The 18,030-nt window shown below is 52.7% G+C and overlaps 1 protein-coding gene across 6 annotated transcripts; it reads left to right on the top strand.

Moving 5' to 3' along the window:
• Positions 1–165: 165 nt before the first annotated feature.
• Positions 166–17,786, top strand: CC2D1A (coiled-coil and C2 domain containing 1A). 6 transcript variants are annotated; one of them, XM_036302803.1, is made up of 29 exons: positions 166–471; positions 2,284–2,419; positions 3,367–3,482; positions 3,574–3,639; positions 3,915–4,049; positions 4,144–4,378; positions 9,111–9,235; positions 9,566–9,638; positions 9,807–9,878; positions 9,982–10,112; positions 10,196–10,268; positions 10,982–11,115; positions 12,017–12,128; positions 12,206–12,378; positions 13,069–13,191; positions 13,278–13,336; positions 13,427–13,543; positions 14,791–14,864; positions 14,939–14,997; positions 15,116–15,167; positions 15,252–15,351; positions 15,439–15,529; positions 15,804–15,941; positions 16,033–16,094; positions 16,676–16,739; positions 16,836–16,962; positions 17,037–17,113; positions 17,195–17,242; positions 17,318–17,786. In XM_036302803.1, the coding sequence occupies exons 1-29, from the start codon at positions 412–414 to the stop codon at positions 17,336–17,338; spliced, it is 2,853 nt and encodes a 950-aa protein (XP_036158696.1). In that variant the 5' UTR covers positions 166–411; the 3' UTR covers positions 17,339–17,786. The 6 variants fall into 6 exon arrangements, with proteins under 6 accessions (XP_036158696.1, XP_036158697.1, XP_036158695.1 ...); XM_036302804.1 differs by having other exon boundaries at positions 16,811–16,962; XM_036302802.1 differs by having other exon boundaries at positions 16,030–16,094; positions 16,811–16,962.
• Positions 17,787–18,030: the final 244 nt, after the last annotated feature.

Here is an 18,030-nt window from a genome sequence, read left to right as displayed (position 1 = left end):
GAGCGCGCTCTACTTCTTTCCCGCGCACTGCGAGGCCCAGTCCCGCGCATGCGCGGCGCCAGCTTTGGCCGCTCACACCCACTCACGCCCCGCCTCTTGCCCGGACCATTCGTGGCACCACCCACCGCCCCGCAACGCGCACGCGCGCTTACGCACTGACTTTCGGGAGTTGTAGTTTCAATGTGGCGGGCCCCACAAGTCCAGTGGCCGCGCTCCGGTGCCGCGGTGCCCAAGGGACGAGGCGGAAGTAGGGTGGCCACCCCGGGGACCGAGGACGCTGGGTCGGCGGTCGCGGGGCGCCGGCGAGGGGCGCAGGGCTCTGGAAGGGCGCGTGCGCGGCCATAGGCCCCGGGGGAGGAGGCAGGGCAAGGCCAGGCGAGGGGGCCGTGGTCTGGGCATCTAGCCTGGAAGATGCACAAGAGGAAGGGAACCCCGGGACCCCCGGGCCGAGGCGCCGCCGCCGCCCGCCAGGTGAGTCTGTACCCCGCGGCCCCGCCGAAGGAACCCTCCCCACCCCTCAGGGAACCTGATCTCCACCCCCCAGGTGAGCCACGGTCCCCGCCCCCCAAGTGCGGTTCGACCCCCCAAAGTGCGGCCTACGGGACCTGGCTCCCCAGCTTCTGGCGCCCCGCCCTAGGCTCAGGGCCACCTGTTGCCACACAGCCCCAGTAGGGGAGGGGAAGGCCTCGACTTGGGATACGGACAGGTACTGCTCCCCTGCCCGGAGCAGCTTTGAACCCTCCCATCAGCCAGGCCAGGTCAGACTCTTTTTATCGCCATCATAAGGATGAGGGCACTGAGGCCCAGAAAGGTAAAGACACCTGGCCAAGGTCATGGGGATTAACAGGTTGGCCAGAGCTAAGTGCAAATCCAGAGCTGCTGCCATGAGCCCACAGGACTGTGGCTGGGTCCCTCCAGCTCTCCCATCTCCTCTGCCCCAGGCACCTGAGAGTTTGATTTTTCTCAGCTTTAATGGAAGGAACCCAGGCCATTGCTTAGTACCCAGGTGTTAGAGTCTGGCCAACCTGAAGTTCCCTCCTAACCCCTGCACATTGGATACTTGGCCTCAGCTCTCAGCCTCAGTTTCCTTATCTGTAAAATGGAGGCCTTAAGAGTCCCTGTGTCACAGGACAGATGTGAAAATTCATTGGAATAGTTTATGGTAAGTTCTAGAACATAGCACTCAGTAAATATTGTCATTGTTCATAGTATTAGAAGGAGCCATATATAATTGCCAGTATTGGGTCATTTTTGATCCACAGAAAGGGCAATTTTGTATAGTTCATCCTAACATTATCATGTCATGATGGGTCATTAACCAGGATAGGATAGGATAGGATAGGAAAGGATAGGATAGGAAAATGGTCTGCTACATAGCAAAGACCCCACTTTCAAAGTCATGTTACTGTCAGGGCTTCTATTTACTTTTTTTTTTCTTTAAATATATTTTATTGATTTTTTTACAGAGAGGAAGGGAGAGAGATAGTCAGAAACATCGATGAGAGAGAAACATCGATCAGCCGCCTCCTGCACATCCCCCACTGGGGATGCGCCCGCAACCCAGGCACATGCCCTTGACCGGAATCGAACCTGGGACCCTTCAGTCCACAGGCCGACGCTCTATCCACTGAGCCAAACCGGTTTCAGCCTATTTACTTTTTTTAAAAAATCCTCACCCGAGGGTATTTTTCCACTGATTTTTAGAGAGAGTGGAAGAGAGAGGGAAACACAGGGAGAAATATCAATGTGAGAGAAACACATCGATTGGTTGCCTCCTACACGAGCCCCGACCAGGGCCCGGGTAGGGAAGAGCCTGCAACCGAGGTACGTGCCCTTGACCGAAATCGAACCCGGGACCTTTCGGTCCGAAGGCCGATGCTCTAGCCACTGAGCCAAACCGGCTAGGGCAGGGCTTCCTGCATGACCCCTCTGCTGAGGATGCTGGAAGGAAAAGGCCAGGTGTGCAGAATGGCTGTGCTTTGGGCAGGGTGTGGGGCCTGTTTTCCCTGCTGATTTCTGCAAGCAGCGAATCATGGGTGTGGACTCGGAGCAGGGAGCTGGGTCTCTCCGCTTGCCCTTTGCCCCATGTTGATCTATGCCAGGGGGCCTGGCCATCTTGAGACACCTGTTGCATTCTGGGCCTGTTCCAGACTTCTGACACTCCCCAGGGAAATGGCTTTTGCCACAAGGCCTGGGTTCCCTTCCTCCCCAGGGGACCCTGGGTCAATCATGGCTAGGTGTGGTGCATCCCAGGTCTGACTGGACTCTTTTCTGTTCCCACAGCTGGGTCTGCTGGTTGATCTCTCCCCGGATGGCCTGATGATTCCTGAGGATGGAGTTAACCATGAGGAACTGGAGGCTGAGTTCTTGGCTTTGGTTGGGGGCCAGCCTCAAACCCTGGAGAAGCTCCGAGGCAAAGGTGAGACTCACAGTTCATCCCTGGAACATTTACCGAGCTCCACTGTGGGCAGGCTCAGAGCTGGGTGCTGGGAAGGCGGGGGAAAGGAGACAGAGAAGGTCCCTGCTCTCCTGAAACCCACAGGTCTGGGTTAAAGGTTAAGCTACCAACTCTGTACCCAGAGTGAGGGTTCAATCCCAGCTCAGCCACTTACTGGCTGTGACTTCATGAGTCCCAGCACCTGTGTGGGCCTCAGTTTTCCCATTTATAAAATGGGAATAAACCTCACTTACAGGAATTAATCATCTAGTGTTCTTAAAGCACTTCACACAGGTCCTGGTGAGTCGTCCAACCCACTGTCCTGTGATCAGGGCTGCGATGGGGGAAGCACAGAGCATTGGGAGACACCTATGAGCTGGGAGGGGATTCTTGGAGGAGGCACGCATAATGGGGAGGGCCACCTGAAGAGGTGGGGAGCACTTCTGGGAGGGGGTCACAGCACATGCAAATGCCCTGGGGGAGATGGCATTGGGCAGAGGATTCTAAAATGGTCCAGTGGGGCTGGAGCCCAGACAGCAGACATAGCCTTTACACTTTTTAGCTAATACAATTGACCCTCGTTACCATAAATTCTGTCATTGTGGATTCATCTACTGGCTAATTCTTGGACATGCACAGAGCCGCAAAAAGTTTGAGTCACCCAACTTGCCCAGTATCCCGCAGTGAGAAAGTTCCAGAGCCAGAGCTTGAACTCAGGCTTCATAAGGAAGGGATAAGGCCGGTGAGGTCCCTGGGGAGTGGGATTGTGCCGGCTGGATCTAGAGCAGTGGCTGCCATGGAAGTGCCAGGAGGGAGACATGCTGCCCCAATGCCTACTACCCTATTCTCTGGGGCTGTGGGTGACTGGGATGGGAGGCTGGGGACTCTTGAAGGATCCCGATCCACCTGGCACCTCCCCCTGCTGCCAGGTCCCCTACCCATGGAGGCCATTGAGAAGATGGCCAGCTTGTGCATGAGAGACCCGGATGAGGAGGAGGAGGAGGTGACAGATGAGGAGGATGTGGAAGCTGATGATGACCTGCTGGTGAGTGTCCAGAGTGGGGCAGGAGGGTTCCTCCCATTGTTGCCCCATCCATTGGGCCCACATGCAAGCCTCTGGCCTTGTGTCCCTGCAGGCAGAACTTAATGAGGTCCTTGGGGAGGAGCAGAAGACTTCAGAGTCCCACCCTCCTGTGGCCCAGGTATATCTCGGACAACTCTGTTCCCTATAGCCCGGGGTTCAAGGCTTTCCCTTGAACCGCTTAGCCATGTGACCTCAGGCAGATGATGGGACACTTCTGAGCCCCAGTTCTCTATACTAGGAAAGGGTATGATAATTTCTGTCCCTCCCAGGTGGGGGCAACTGGCCCAGGGGTGACATGGCTGGTGTGCAGTAGGCCTTCAACCAAGGACACCTTCAGGGTGGGCCGAGTTGGGTCACCACCCACCCACGCCATGCCCCTGGCCCCTCCCACAGCCAAAAGCCACAGCCCCCAGCCCAGGGTTGGAGGCCACCTTGCAGGAGAGGCTGGCCCTCTACCAGACAGCGATTGAAAGTGCTAGGCAAGCCGGAGACAGTGCCAAGGTGCGGCGCTATGAGCGGGGACTTAAGGTGAGTGGGCAGACAGGAGGGTGCTGGGACCCCACCATTGCCCCGGCACTCAGCCCTGTGCTCTTCCAAAACCCACATTTACACCTTCTTCCAGACACTGGAAAACCTGCTGGCCTCTGTCCGGAAGGGCAGTGCCATTGACGAAGAGGACATCCCACCACCTGTTGCTGTGGGGAAGGGCCCAGCAGCCCCATCGAGCCACACTCCTGCACCCACCCTGCCAGGCTCTATGAACCTGCCGGCCCCAGAACCCAGGGTCACAGTGGAGGGTCCTCCTTCCACTGCCCCTGCCTCGTCACTGGGCTTGGCTAAGCCCCAGCTGCCCCCAGGTAGGCTGGGAGCAGGGGTGTTGACATGGGCTGTCGGAGGATATATTCAGTGGTTGGCCCCTCTATGAGGGTTTAGGCCAGCCGTGGGCAAACTACGGCCCGCGGGCCGGATTCGGCCCGTTTGAAATGAATAAAACTATTGAAAAAAAAGACCGTACCCTTTTATGTAATGAAGTTTACTTTGAATTTATAGTAGTTCACACAAACACTCCGTCCATGCTTTTGTTCCGGCCCTCCGGTCCAGTTTAAGAACCCATTGTGGCCCTCGAGTCAAAAAGTTTGCCCACCCCTGGTTTAGGCCCTGTACTGGTTGTTCGATATTATAAACACTTCTCCCTTTCCGAGGTCTGCATGTCTCTGCAGTTCATGAATACCCTTTTTTTCATGTGTGGTGGTAGTAAAATATATATCACATACCATGTGCCATTTTAACCGTAATTCAGTGTAATTAAGTAGCGTCACGCAACCATCACCTCTATTTTCCAAATTTCACCCCAAACCGAAACTCTGTCCCCATTAAACACTAACTCCCCATCTCCATCTCCCTCCCCCAGCTCCTAGTAACCTCTATTCTTCTGTCTATGAATTTGCCTCTTGTAGATATTTCACATAAGTAGAACCGTACACTATTTGTCCTTTGCTGTCTGGTTCCTTTCACTCAGGATAACATTGCAGCTTGTATCAGAACTTGATTCCTTTTTAGGGCTGAATAACATTCCCACACACAGAGTTTTAAGTGGATAATTCTCAAGCGCTCAGCTTGTCTGTCTTTTCTACTAAACCTCACCTGGCTGGAGGGCACACCTACCTGGAGGTTTTTCTTCTCAACCTCCCCCTCTGGGGTCGCCCTCCTCCCATACAGGAAAGGAGTACGCAACCTCTCCCTTCTAGAACCTGAACTCTGGGCTCTGCTCCAGGGGCGAACGCTCCCAGATGGGAACCAATTAGATAGTATAAAAGGATGGCCTGGGGTTGAGAATGTGAACACGGGGTCTTTAATTCCTTTAGCGGCCAGGCTGGTCTCTAAGCCATTGTTTTTGGTGAAGGAGGACTATTGGAAATTGCCACCTGGAATTCTTGGTTGAAATCACCCCAAATTTTTCATGATGGGGTTTTTGGCATTTTTCACAGCAGGCGTTCGGAGAATTGTGGTGTGACATGGCAATAACAAGACTGTCTCTTCCAAACTATTTTTTTTTTGGTGTGAAGCAGGTTTCTCTACACTTTAAAAAAGGAAAAAATAAAGTAGGAAAGGAATGAATGGGAATCAGGAGCTAAATGTTAGGAGGTGGACCCAGCCTTTACTGTGTCAGCAAGAGGTACCTTGCCGATAAAATTTTACCCTTGGTTTGTAAAGGTATTTATCAGAAAGCTAGAGGTATTTATACTTCGCTCAATTACGTGCTAAATATAATCGTAACAGTAATTCAACCCCAGGAGAAAACTTTTTAATGCCAAGAGAGACTTGCAATAATAAATCAATCAAATATCAAGGTGTTTAGGTTCAACCTGTACACACCTTCTCAGGCGAGTGCCCTCAGACTTAAAGCCCTGGGTCCAGTTGTCAGTATGGAAAAGCACAACCCAGCCTGTTTCCCAGGTGTTTCTAGGATTTGTGGTCACTGGGTGGTGCATCTGTTGTGCTTTGTTTTTTGTTTTTTAAATATATTTTTAAAAAATATATTATATTTTGTTTTTTAAATATATTTTTATTTATTTCAGAGAGGAAAGAGAGGGAGAGAGAGATAGAAACATCAATGATAAGAGAGAATCATCGATCGGCTGCCTCCTACATGCCCCACATGGGATCCGGCCTGCAACCTGGGCATGTACCCTGACCAGAATTGAACCGTGATCTCCAGCTTCATAGGTCGACGCTCAACCACTGAGCCACGCCAGCTGGGCTTGTGCTTTGGTTTTTTATACCAACAACTTACCGATTACTTTCAGTCTAGAGATACTTCCTCTGAAAACAAATTGAGCCTATTATTTGAAACTAACTAAATTGCTGTTTAAAAAGCAGGTTAGGCCCTAACCCGTTTGGCTCAGTGGACAGAGCGTCGGCCTGCAGACTGAAGGGTCCCAGGTTCGATTCTGGTCAAGGGCATGTACCTTGGTTGCGGGCACCTCCCCAGTGGGGGGGTGTAGGAGGCAGCTGATAGATGTTTCTAACTCTCTATCCCTCTCCCTTCCTCTCTGTAAAAAAATCAATAAAATATTTAAAAAAATAAAATAAAATAAAAAGCAGTTTAGCCCTGACTGGTTTGGCTTAGTGGATAGAGCCTTGGCCTGTGGACTGAAAGGTCCCGGGTTCAATTCCAGTCAAAGGGCACATGCCTGGGTTGCTGGCTTGATCCCCAGTGCGGGGCGTGCAGGAGGTGGCCCATCGATGATTCTCATAATTGATGTTTCTTTTTTTGTTCTTTTAGTTTTTTCCTTTTTTAAAATAATTGATGTTTCTATTTCTCCTTCTCCCGTCCTCTCTGAAATCAATGAAAATATATATTTTTTAAAAATAAATAAAAGCAGTTTAATCCTCTGTTTCCCAACTTTACCAACACACCACATAAGTGTGTTTTGGTTACAAATGTATGATAGGGTGGTCAAAAAAGGTTCTCAAGTCCCCACATAGATAATGTTAGGATTAAATTCTGTGGGGGACGTGGATAGAAAGAAGAGAAGAAGTATGAAATTTCCAACTGCTAAAAGTGAACCCTGGTAAATGTTTTATAAGTAAATGTTGGTATATACTCAAAAGAATTGAAAGCAGAGACATGAAGAGATATTTGCACACCCATGCTCATAGCAGCATGATTAAAAGGTAGAAGCAACCCAAGTGTCTATTGGTAGATGGATGGATAAACAAAACACTATATCTGTACAATAAAGTATTATGCGGCCTTAAAAAGGAAGGACATTCTTGCCCTGGCCAGGTGGCTCGGTTGGTTGGAGTGTCATAGGTGGCAGGTTCGACTCTTGGTCAGGGCCCATACCTAGGTTGCAAGTTTGATCCCTGGTTGGGCCACATATGGGAGGCAACTGATGGATGTTTCTCTCTCCTTCTCTCCCTCTTCCCGCCTCCATTCCCCGCCCCCCCCACCTTTCCCTCTCCCTCTCTCTATAAAAATCAGTAAAAAATATACCCTCGGGTGAGGATTTAAAAAATAAAGTAAAATAAATAAAAAGGAAGGACATGCTGACACATTCTACAATGTGGATGAACCTTTTGGATGTTATGCTGGATGAAATAAGACAGTAAATACTGTCTGATTCTACTTATTGAGGTTCCTAGAGGAATCAAATTCATAGAGACAGAATGGTGGGTGCCAGGGTTTGGGAGAGGAGGAATGGGGAGTTAGTGTTTAATGGGGACAGAATTTCAATTTGGAAAGGTGAAAGTGTTCTGTTCTGTGGATGGATGATGGTGATGGCTGCACAACAAATGGATGTACTTAATTGCTGGGGTCCTGCCCCAGCAGGTCCAGGGGTTCCCAAAGGCGTAGATGGAGTCGGCGAAGAAGGAAGGACACAGAGACAGTGTTCAGTTGATCAGCAGCCTAGCCAGGATCTCTAGCCAGGATCTCCAGCCTAGTTCTGGTCTGGATCTCCAGAGAGGTTCTGCCTAGGATCTCCATTCCAGGTTCTGTGTCCATGTTGTCTTGCTAGGTTCTCCAGCCAGGTTCTCCAGGTTCTCCAGCCAGGTTCTGTAGCCAAGTTCCCTCGCTAGGTTCTCCAGCCAGGTTCTGTCCAGGTTCTCCAGCCAGGTTCAGTCACTAGGTTCTAGTCAGGTTCTCTTGCCAGTTTCTGTAGTCAGGTTCAGTCCAGGATCTTTTGCCATGTTTTCTCCAGCAAAGTTTTTCTGTCTCTAGAGAACGTTCTGTGTAGGTTCTGTGCCTAGGTTCTGTCTCTCCTCGTTCTGTCTTCTTACATCTGTATTTATACCAGTTGATTCAATCCTATCAATCTCTATTACAAAGGTTAGGGCGTTTCTTATCTCCATTCCAGGGAGTAAAGATTATGTAGCTTAAGCATGATTGATTGTTCGTAGTTAAAGTGATTAGTTACCCGCCTGGCTCTTAGTTAAGAGGTTTTATTCCCTCCCTAACTTCAGGGGAAAATCCCTACCTGGGGAAACAACCTTTCTCAGAGACCTTGGTTAAAACACATAGTGCCAAGAAGGTGAGCAAACATATTAAGAACAGTATGCCATATATGCCAGGTCCCTTGAAACAGCAAGCATGGACCGGCTCCCGGCACTTAATGCCACTGAACTGTATACTTGAAAATGGTTAAGATGGTGAATTTTGCCTTATTTGTATTCTGTCATATTTTTCAAAAATTAAAGAGTGGATATTGATGAGTTCCAAATCACCATAGTAGTTAAAATATGTTAGGTTTAAAAGAGTGGTGCAATGTTTTTCTTTTTCGAACATAAATATTTGCAAGATACTGGGAATGACAATGTTGGCCACTTTTAAAACTTAAGATGAAAAAATTTTAGATGTCAACTTAAAAATGCTTAACGGTACATCAAATTTGCCAAAAAATTTGGGGCACAAAACAGCAATGGCTCTGGAGCCTGCCAGGCCTAAGCTGAGTCCCCACCATGCTGTGTGACCTTGGGGAAACAGCATACCCTCTCTGAGCCTCAGTTCTCACATCTATAAAATGAGCCTAAGAACAGTTTTTGCTGTGAGAATAGAAATGGTCTGTGTGCTCTTCTCCCTGCCAGGTCCCTGCAGCACTGGCCCCCTGGCTCAGTTGCAGAGCCGCCAACGTGAGTACAAGCTGGCTGCCCTTCATGCCAAGCAGCAAGGAGATACCTCCGCTGCCACCAGATACTTCCGTGTGGCCAAGGTGTGTCCAGACTGAACGACAGACAGTGTCGTATGGAAAGGACGGGATGCTTCCAACATTACATGGTGTCAAAGAACGTGGGCTCTAGAGTCAGACTCACCTAAATTCGAATTCTGGCTTGATCAGTCCCTAGGTGTCATTTGTGGCATCTCTTAAAACCTTGGTTTACCCTTTCTGTGAAATGGTCCTAAGTGTAAGAAGAGGCTTAAGCAAGAAGGGACAAAGGAAGGGGCAGAACTGGGAGTCCTCTGTCACATGGCAGGGCATGGAGGCTCCCCACAGGGGACTGGCTCCAGCTCCAGCCTCTCCTGACCCCCTTCCTTCTCACAGAGCTTTGATGCTGTCTTGGAGGCCCTGAGCCGCGGGGAGCCTGTGGATTTGTCCCGCTTGCCCCCTCCACCTGGTAAGGACCCCACCTGCCTACCTTCCAGGACTATTGGAGGCTTCCACTGACTTCCTGATATTGCCGCCCCTTTTGGTCAGGCTCGGAGACCCGCTCAGGCCACACCAGCCTGGGGGTAGGGGCGGCCACAAGCAAGCCCCTCATTGCACTGGACTTCTCTGCCCCCAGACCAGCTGCCCCAAGACCCACCATCACCGCCACTGCAGCCTCCGGCTCCCACCACGGTGCCGTCCACACCAGGTAGGCTCCTGGGACTTTGGGCGGCCAAGCGGGCCAGGGCAAGACAGTCCCCTTCCTCCCCTTCCAAGACTCTTAACCCTGCCCCCACCCTCATTGGGCCCAGAGGTTCCCCCACCCCCAAGGACTCTCCTGGAAGCACTGGAACAGCGGATGGAGCGATACCACGTGGCTGCAGCCCAGGCTAAGACCAAAGGGGACCAGCGGAAAGCTCGCATGCATGAGCGCATTGTCAAGGTGCATGGGGGCTGAGTGGGTGGGTGGGTGGGCAGCACCTGGAGACCGTGCCAAGGGAATCCTAATATCTGTGTCCCCCACAGCAATACCAAGATGCCATTCGAGCCCACAAGGCTGGCCGAGCTGTGGATGTTGCTGAGCTGCCAGTGCCCCCAGGTAGGCCCTGCCCCTCCCTCCAGCCTCTGAGCCTTTGCAGGTGCTATTCCTTCTGACTGTACAGGCTTGGGAAGTTGATTGCGACACATTCAGGAATTCTGCAAGCTTCTTAAGCAATTGGTAGCTTAAAATCAGTATAGTTGGCGTGTTTACACCTTGGAACTTGGCCAACACTAAAAATCAGGGGGTTTTATTTGAAGAGCCTGTTGGCTAGCCCACTGCTGTCTGATCTTTCCTTTTCTTCTTTGTTTGACTCACTCCTCCCTAGTCATCAGCTCTTCAGCTTTACAGATACCTACTCAGCCTCCCATTAACCCCGCCAGTGAGTTGGAGGCCTCCTTTGGGTTCTCAGAGCTGCCTGTGCATCTCTGCTGAGAGCAATGATCTCTCTGCACTTTGGCCCCCCAGGAGTCCCCCCAGGTCCAGGACCAACCCTTGAACCCAGCACATCGCCTCACAGTGCTTGCTTATTGGAGTCTGGTCAAGGTCCAGGGTCAGGCGAGAGGAGCCAGAGACAAGAGGGAGGTTGACATGGTCTGGTGTCTATACCAAACCACTAGCAGCTCCTTCCTGCATTTAAAGTGGATTCAAAAAAATAAATAAAAAAATAAAGTGGATTCAAAGACCCAAGGCTCCTTTGGATTAGGAACCTACCTCTCCACCATCATGGCACAGGTTTCTCTCTCCTGACCGGGCTCTCACTGGCCGCCCAGGCTTTCTCCCTATCCAGGGCCTGGAGGCCTCCGAGTCCACCCAGCCAAGCCTGGTGGGGGTCCTGGAGACTGCTATGAAGCTGGCAAACCAGGACGAAGGCCCAGAAGACGAAGAGGATGAGGAGCCTAAGAAGGTATGAGGGGCTGGGTTCTTGGGGTGAGGCAGGAAGTGACAGCAAAGTAAATCCTGACAATCCCAATCTTGAGCTAGAACAGCAGTTCTCAACCTGTGGGTCGCAACCCCTTTGGGCAGGGGTCCTCAAACTACGGCCCGCGGGCCACATGCAAATACAAATATTGTATTTGTTCCCATTTTGTTTTTTTTTACTTCAAAATAAGATATGTGCAGTGTGCATAGGAATTTGTTCATAGTTTTTTTTAAACTATAGTCCGGCCCTCCAACGGTCTGAGGGACAGTGAACTGGCCCCCTGTTTAAAAAGTTTGAGGACCCCTGCCTTTTTGGGGGTCGAACGACCCTTTCACAGGGGTCGCCTAAGACCATCGGCAAACACATCTATAATTACATATTGTTTTTGTGATTAATCACTATGCTTTCATTATGTTCAATTTGTAACAATGAAAATACATCCTGCATGTCAGATATTTACATTACGATTCATAACAGTAGCAAAATTACAGTTATGAAGTAGCAACGAAAATAATTTTATGGTTGGGGGTCACCACAACATGAGGAACTGTCTTAAAGGGTTGCGGCATCAGGAAGGTTGAGAGCCACTGAGCTGGAAAGAACTGGCCTCGTTTCTTGGCCCCGCCACTTCCTGATCATGTGGCCATGGGCAAGTCATTTTGTTCTCTGGGCCTCAGTCTCCTCTTCTATAAAGTGGGCATAGTCCTAGTCCCTACCTTCCAAAGCTGTTGCAAAGATCCGAGGAGAACAGGACTGTATGTTGTATTTAGTGCTGAGGAAACAGAAATTAAGCTGGTCACTATTGCCAGTGTCAGGCCCTGACTCCTTGGGGAGTGCCTCACCACAGGTGCTGGAAAAGCTCTGATTTTCTCTCTGTCCTCCGCAGCCCAACAGCCCTGCGGCCCCCACAGCCCAGCCCAAAGCCCCACCCTCAAAGGCACCCCAGCCAGGATCCACCTCAGCAGCTAAAGCAGCCCCCAAAGGCACATCCAACAGAGGTAGGTGCCCCCTCCCCACCCTGCCTGTCACCGGGCCACAGGCTGGGCAGCACCCACAGATGCCCCTGTGCCCACAGCTCAGCAGCAGTTGGCCTTCCTGGAGGGCCGAAAAAAGCAGCTTTTGCAGGCTGCATTGCGAGCCAAGCAGAAGAACGACGTGGAGGGAGCCAAGATGCACTTGCGCCAGGCCAAGGGGCTGGAGCCCATGCTGGAGGCCTCACGCAACGGGCTGCCTGTGGATATCACCAAGGTGAAATCTCTGGGCCGGCTAGACCTTCCCAGGTGCTCATCTGCTGGGCTATGGCCAAAAGCAGCCATGTGACTTGGAATATATTAGTCAGGATGCAGATTAAGCTGCTGTAACAAACAGGCTCTTCCTAAGAGACTGGTTAAACAAGACAGATGCTTATGTTTCTTGCATGTAACACTCAGGGTGCTCTGGGCTCTGAAAGATATAGCCCTTTAGAGCCCAGGTTCTTTCCATTTTGTTGCATCTGAGGAGGTCGTCATTGTGCATGTGGTCCAAGTGGACCACTAATCTGTCTGCATCCCGTCCATGGGAAGTCATGAGGGAGAAAAATTGCAGGCCAAGAAGCTTCCTCTAAAGGAAGTGGCATGGAATTGTCATCACTACTGCTTACCTCACATTGCCCAGAACTGAGTTACATGGCTGCACCTAGCTGCAAGGGAAGCTGAGACATGTCTCTTGCGGGGCGGCCATGTACCCAGTCAGAACTCCATTATTAGGGAAGAGGGTATGGATCAGGTTTGGGGGAAGTAGTTAATAGATTCTGCCACTTTGGTCAGGACCGTACACCTCTCTCTAGCATCACTTTTTTCTCTGCGGAAGAAAGGGGCAGGGGCCAAAGTAGTGGTCAGGGAAGGCCTCTCCAAAAAGGGATTAGGGCAGGCCCCTCTCCATGAGCCTTGTCTTTCACAGGTGCCACCCGCCCCTGTCAACAAGGATGACTTTACCCTGGTCCAGCGGCCTGGCCCTGGTCTGTCTCAGGATTCTATCCGGCGCTATGGTGAACTCACCAAGCTCATAAGGCAGCAGCATGAGGTGAGGGGGCCCCTGGCCTGGGTCAGCAGGGTTCCCCCAGGGTCATGGCCCCTCAACCCTCCCTTCACTGTCTTTTGCCTCACCAGATGTGTCTGAACCATTCTAACCAGTTCACTCACCTGGGTAACATTGCCGAAACCAGCAAGTAAGTGCTCCCATGCCCACCTCTGCCTGATGTGTGCACCCCCAGCCTGCCTCTGGGACCAGGGATCTGAGCAGAGCCCTCTTATGGCAGATTTGAGAAACTAGCAGAGGACTGTAAGCGGAGCATGGAGACTCTGAAGCAGGCCTTCGCCCGGGGTCTCCCCACGCCTTCTGCCCGCTTTGAGCAGAGAACCTTCAGCGTCATCAAGTAAGGCCCAAGTGGCCCCTGGCCCAGATGCCCCTTTGAGGAGGGGTTTGCCCTCCCCAGAAGCTAGTGGAGGACTTGCCTCTGGAGGAGAGTTTGGGTGGGTGGTGGGAGCATAGCACACCATGGGGTCCTGAGGCAGGCATGAGGTGTGAGTGAAGGATGGCAAGTGAGGTGTGAACAGCGACACCCCGTGGAAACTGCAGAGGTGTGCCCTCTCGGGGGCCCGTGGGATGGCGGTGGTTGGTCCTGCTTCAGTTAAGTGTTCCCACGCCTGGATAGTTGGGGTAATTGCTCCACTTGTAGAAGTTAGGTGCAGCCTCTGGGGTAACCTAGGAGAACCACCTTGGAAAATCCACACCGTTTACCCTGGCTTTCCCACGTCTGCGTGGCCTGGCTCCTTGTCACTTCCTTTCTGTCTGTCGTCCCCAGTTGGCTCCCCCCTGCCACACGGCCCCCTTTTTGGTCCCTCAGACACACCAAGCGTGTTCCCACGCAGGGCCTCCACCCAGCGGTGTGCCCTGCCCAGACTCTTCCCCGTGTAGCATCTCCAGGAAGCATCTCTATGCAGCAGCTTCTGGACATTCGGCATCACCTATGATGTCACCCGAGAGGCCCTCCTGAGCACCCTGTCTAAAGCAGCCCCTCCTGAGCACATTTCAGTCTTTCCCCTATTTTAATTCTTTGCAGAGTTGCTTTATTTCTTTATTCATTGGGCATTTTTCCACTCAGTCAGCTCAGGTTCCACGAGCACAGAGATGGGTCTCATTTACTTCTGTATCCCCAGCATCAAGACCAGCGTGATCAAGAACACAGGCTGGCACATAGTAGGGCCTCCAGAAATACTGTTAAATGAAGGGAACGTCCCCAAGCCATGAGGTCACTGGCGCTTAGTAGGTACTCAAGTAATGCCAAATGAAGAGAAGGCCTATAGCAGCTAGGGCACTGGCTAGCACATAGTAGGAGCCTCCTGAAATGCTGTTAAATGAAGAGAAGGTGCCACCGCAGTGAGGCCACTGATGTGCAAAGCAGGTACTAAATAAATGTGTGCAAACTAAAGAAAATACCCAAAAGTTAGTCGTTGGCAGAATTGGACAGAGAACTCTAGTTTGTCTAATTCTAAAACTGGAGCTCAGGAGCTGAGACACCCCCAAAGGCAGTGCGGGGTTCCCTACCCATGCTGAAGGAAAAGGTGGGGGGAGGGCAGTGAGGTTGAGGTTCCTCTGTCTCCCCACCTGCCCTCCTGGAAGGATCTTCCCAGACCTCAGCAGCAATGACATGCTCCTGTTCATCGTGAAGTGCATCAACTTGCCCACACCTCCAGGTGAGGGGGCGCCAGGCAGGGGTCAGGGTTCTGGGGACCACCTCTGCCCAGCTGTGACCTTTGTTTGTCCACAGGGCTGTCCCCTGGTGATCTGGATGTCTTCGTTCGGTTCGATTTCCCTTATCCCAATGTGGTATGTGGAGAGCCAAAGAGAGATGGCCTTAAGCCCCATCAGGATGGGAAGTGGGTTGGGCAGGGGTCCCAGGCCAGGCCCCAAGCCCTGAGCTTTCCTGCCTCTTGACTGGTCCCAGGAAGAAGCTCAGAAAGACAAGACCAGCGTGATCAAGAATACAGATTCCCCTGGTAATTCATGGGCAACAGGTACCCCCTGCCCTCTGCAGAAATAACATGAGACGATAGCTGACCCCTCCCTCCTTCCTTGGGCAGAGTTCAAGGAGCAGTTCAAACTCTGCATCAACCGCAGCCACCGAGGCTTCCGAAGGGCGATCCAGACCAAAGGCATCAAGTTCGAAGTGGTCCATAAGGGGTGAGCTGGGGGGTCAGGCACTGCATGGGCTCTGAGGGAGGGGAAGCTACCCTGGGCCAACCATCCTGCGTCTGCTCACATACATAGGGGCCTGTTCAAGACTGACCGGGTCCTGGGCACAGCCCAGCTGAAGCTGGATGCCTTGGAGACGGCATGTGAGGTCCGGGAGATCCTTGAGGTAAGAGGTGGCATTAATGTAATGTTCCATTATGGCCATGTCATCATTAACAGTACGCAGATGCTCCCTGCCCTGAGCCTCCCAAGGGTCCTCTCTGCTGACCCAGCCCCTCCCAGCCCCTAACACTTCCAGCACCTGTTCCATTATGACCGGTTGGTGTCTCAGTCTCACCGATGGGCTCATATTTTGGAAATCACCTTGGTTCTCCCTGATCCCAGCCCTGGGATTCCAGCCGCTGCCTGCTTTCCAGCAGCCTCCCCTTATGCCCACCCAGGTCCTGGATGGTCGCCGGCCCACAGGGGGACGGCTAGAAGTGATGGTCCGGATTCGAGAGCCATTGACAGCCCAGCAATTAGAGACAGTGACTGAGAGATGGCTGGTCATTGACCCCGTGCCAGCAGCTGTGCCCACAGTGAGACCCCCACCCAGCAGCAAACCCAGGGCGGGAGGCTGGGTTCAAGGGGATCCAAGACTCACAACACTGGTTTTGTCCTCTGAAGCAGGTTGCTGGGCCTAAAGGGAAGGCCCCTCTCATGCCTGCCCCTACAAGGGAGCCAGGAAACAGGTAGGTGGCTGAGCCAGGCCGTGCTGGAAAGAACCCCTCTCTTCCCATCTCAGTCCTTCCTGGACAATATCTCATCAGGCACAAATTGGAGTATGTCCTTCCCCCCTTTAAAACCTTTCCTGGCTCCCTTTCTTCTGGAGGATCCAGTTTAAACTCCTCAGCTTGATTGTTAAGATCTTTTTTGATCTGACCATTGTGAATACTAGTATATCCAGCCTTCTCTCCCCCACTTCCTCCTTTTGGTTCATGGCTACACCTAGTTTTCACTGTCCTCTTGGCGTCTATGTTACAATGCCCGGAGCACCTCTACCTCTATACTTGTTCCCTATTCCTCTGCCCAACTCTGACTCCTATGGGTCCCAAATCGGCTGTCATCTCCAGGAAGCCCTCTCTGACTGCCTGGCACAGGCATTGCAGTTGCCTATATATACAGTTGCCTGAGTGAACATCACTGCCACTAGGGTGTAGGCTGAGCAACATTGTGGTGGGCCTGGCTTGTTCCCCAGTACCCAACGTGTCAAATTAATGGAGTCAGGGGTGAGGGATCCTTGTAGACCCTCATCTCTATCCTCACCCCATAGATCTGCCCGGCCCCTGCATAGCCTTAGCGTGCTGGCCTTCGACCAAGAGCGTCTGGAACGGAAGGTGAGTGCCCACCCACTGGGCTTGGTGGGGCAGGATTGTGGGGTCTGCAGGCTCAAGCAGGGCCCTCTCAGCCCCCTTTGTACCCCACTCCCTCAGATCCTGGCCCTCAGGCAGGCACGGCGGCCAGTGCCCCCGGAGGTGGCCCAGCAGTACCAGGACATCATGCATCGCAGCCAGTGGCAGAGGGCACAGCTGGAGCAGGGGGGCCCAGGCATCCGGCGAGGTGGGGGCTCAGGGACAGGCACACGGGGGAGGGGCAGTGGCAGTGGCCCCATTCTGACGCCCTCCCACCCTCAGAATACATGGCCCAGCTGGAGCATCAGCTGCAGTTCTACACAGAGGCTGCTCGGCGCCTAGGCAACGAGGGCAGCAGGGTGAGCCGGGTGGAGTTCGGGTGGTCACTGGGGGACTGGGGCTGCCAGGGGCTTCCCACTGACTACCCTTTGGATCCCCAGGAAGCTGCAAAGGAGGCGCTCTACAGGCGGAACCTGGTTGAGAATGAGGTGAGCAGCTCAAGTGTTGGGGTGGGGGTGGGCAGCTGTGGCCATGGCCCCCCTGACCCCTGTGGACTTCTGCAGCTGCAGCGGCTCCGCAGGTGAGGGGCCAACGGGGCTGGCCGCCCTGGAGATCTGGGAGCAGGCTCAGGCCCTGGTGCTGGGAGGAGCTGACATGGCCACGGCTTCTGACCAGACAAGCAGACAATCAGCGGACAATCGGTTCTGGATGGACTCGTCCCCTGCTGGGCCCACCCAGCCTGGCCAGAGCCTCCCTGGCAGGGGGCATCAGGGATGGTGCCTACCAGCCAGCCCGTGCCCCTGGCCTGTTCCGAAGGTGGAAGAGTGGCTAGGACCAAGCCCTGAGAGCCCCTCTAAGCACTTTATTCCCTGTCCCTCCCCAGCCTTAATCCTTAAGCCCTCCCACACCCAAAGAAGCCTCTGAGAGCAGCCAGAACCTGGCTGGCTCCCCACAGGGGTGCCCTGGCCCAGCTAGGCCCCAGGGTTGATACACAGAATAAACAGCCAGGGCCACACCCGGCTCTCCATCTTGCCTTTGTTTCTTGCCCTCAGTGGCCGCTTTGGGTCTTCCCCCTACACACTTTCCCCAGGGGTAGTAGAAGGGAAGGTGCCTGGGTGGAGGAGTGTTTGCAAAGGATGTGTTCTTGCATGTGAAAGCCCATGCATCTGTCAGGGGGTCTGTGGCTGCCTGAGGGCGCCTGCCCTACCATGCATTTAATCTTCACGTATAAACCCAGATACACCCAGTGGCCTTGGGTATATCTGGGTTTAGAGGT

Source organism: Myotis myotis, unplaced genomic scaffold (genome assembly GCF_014108235.1).
Source record: "Myotis myotis isolate mMyoMyo1 unplaced genomic scaffold, mMyoMyo1.p scaffold_m19_p_33, whole genome shotgun sequence".
NCBI classification, from domain to species: domain Eukaryota; kingdom Metazoa; phylum Chordata; class Mammalia; order Chiroptera; family Vespertilionidae; genus Myotis; species Myotis myotis.
Note: the sequence above shows the minus strand (reverse complement) of the source record. Positions and strands in the feature narration are given on the sequence as shown.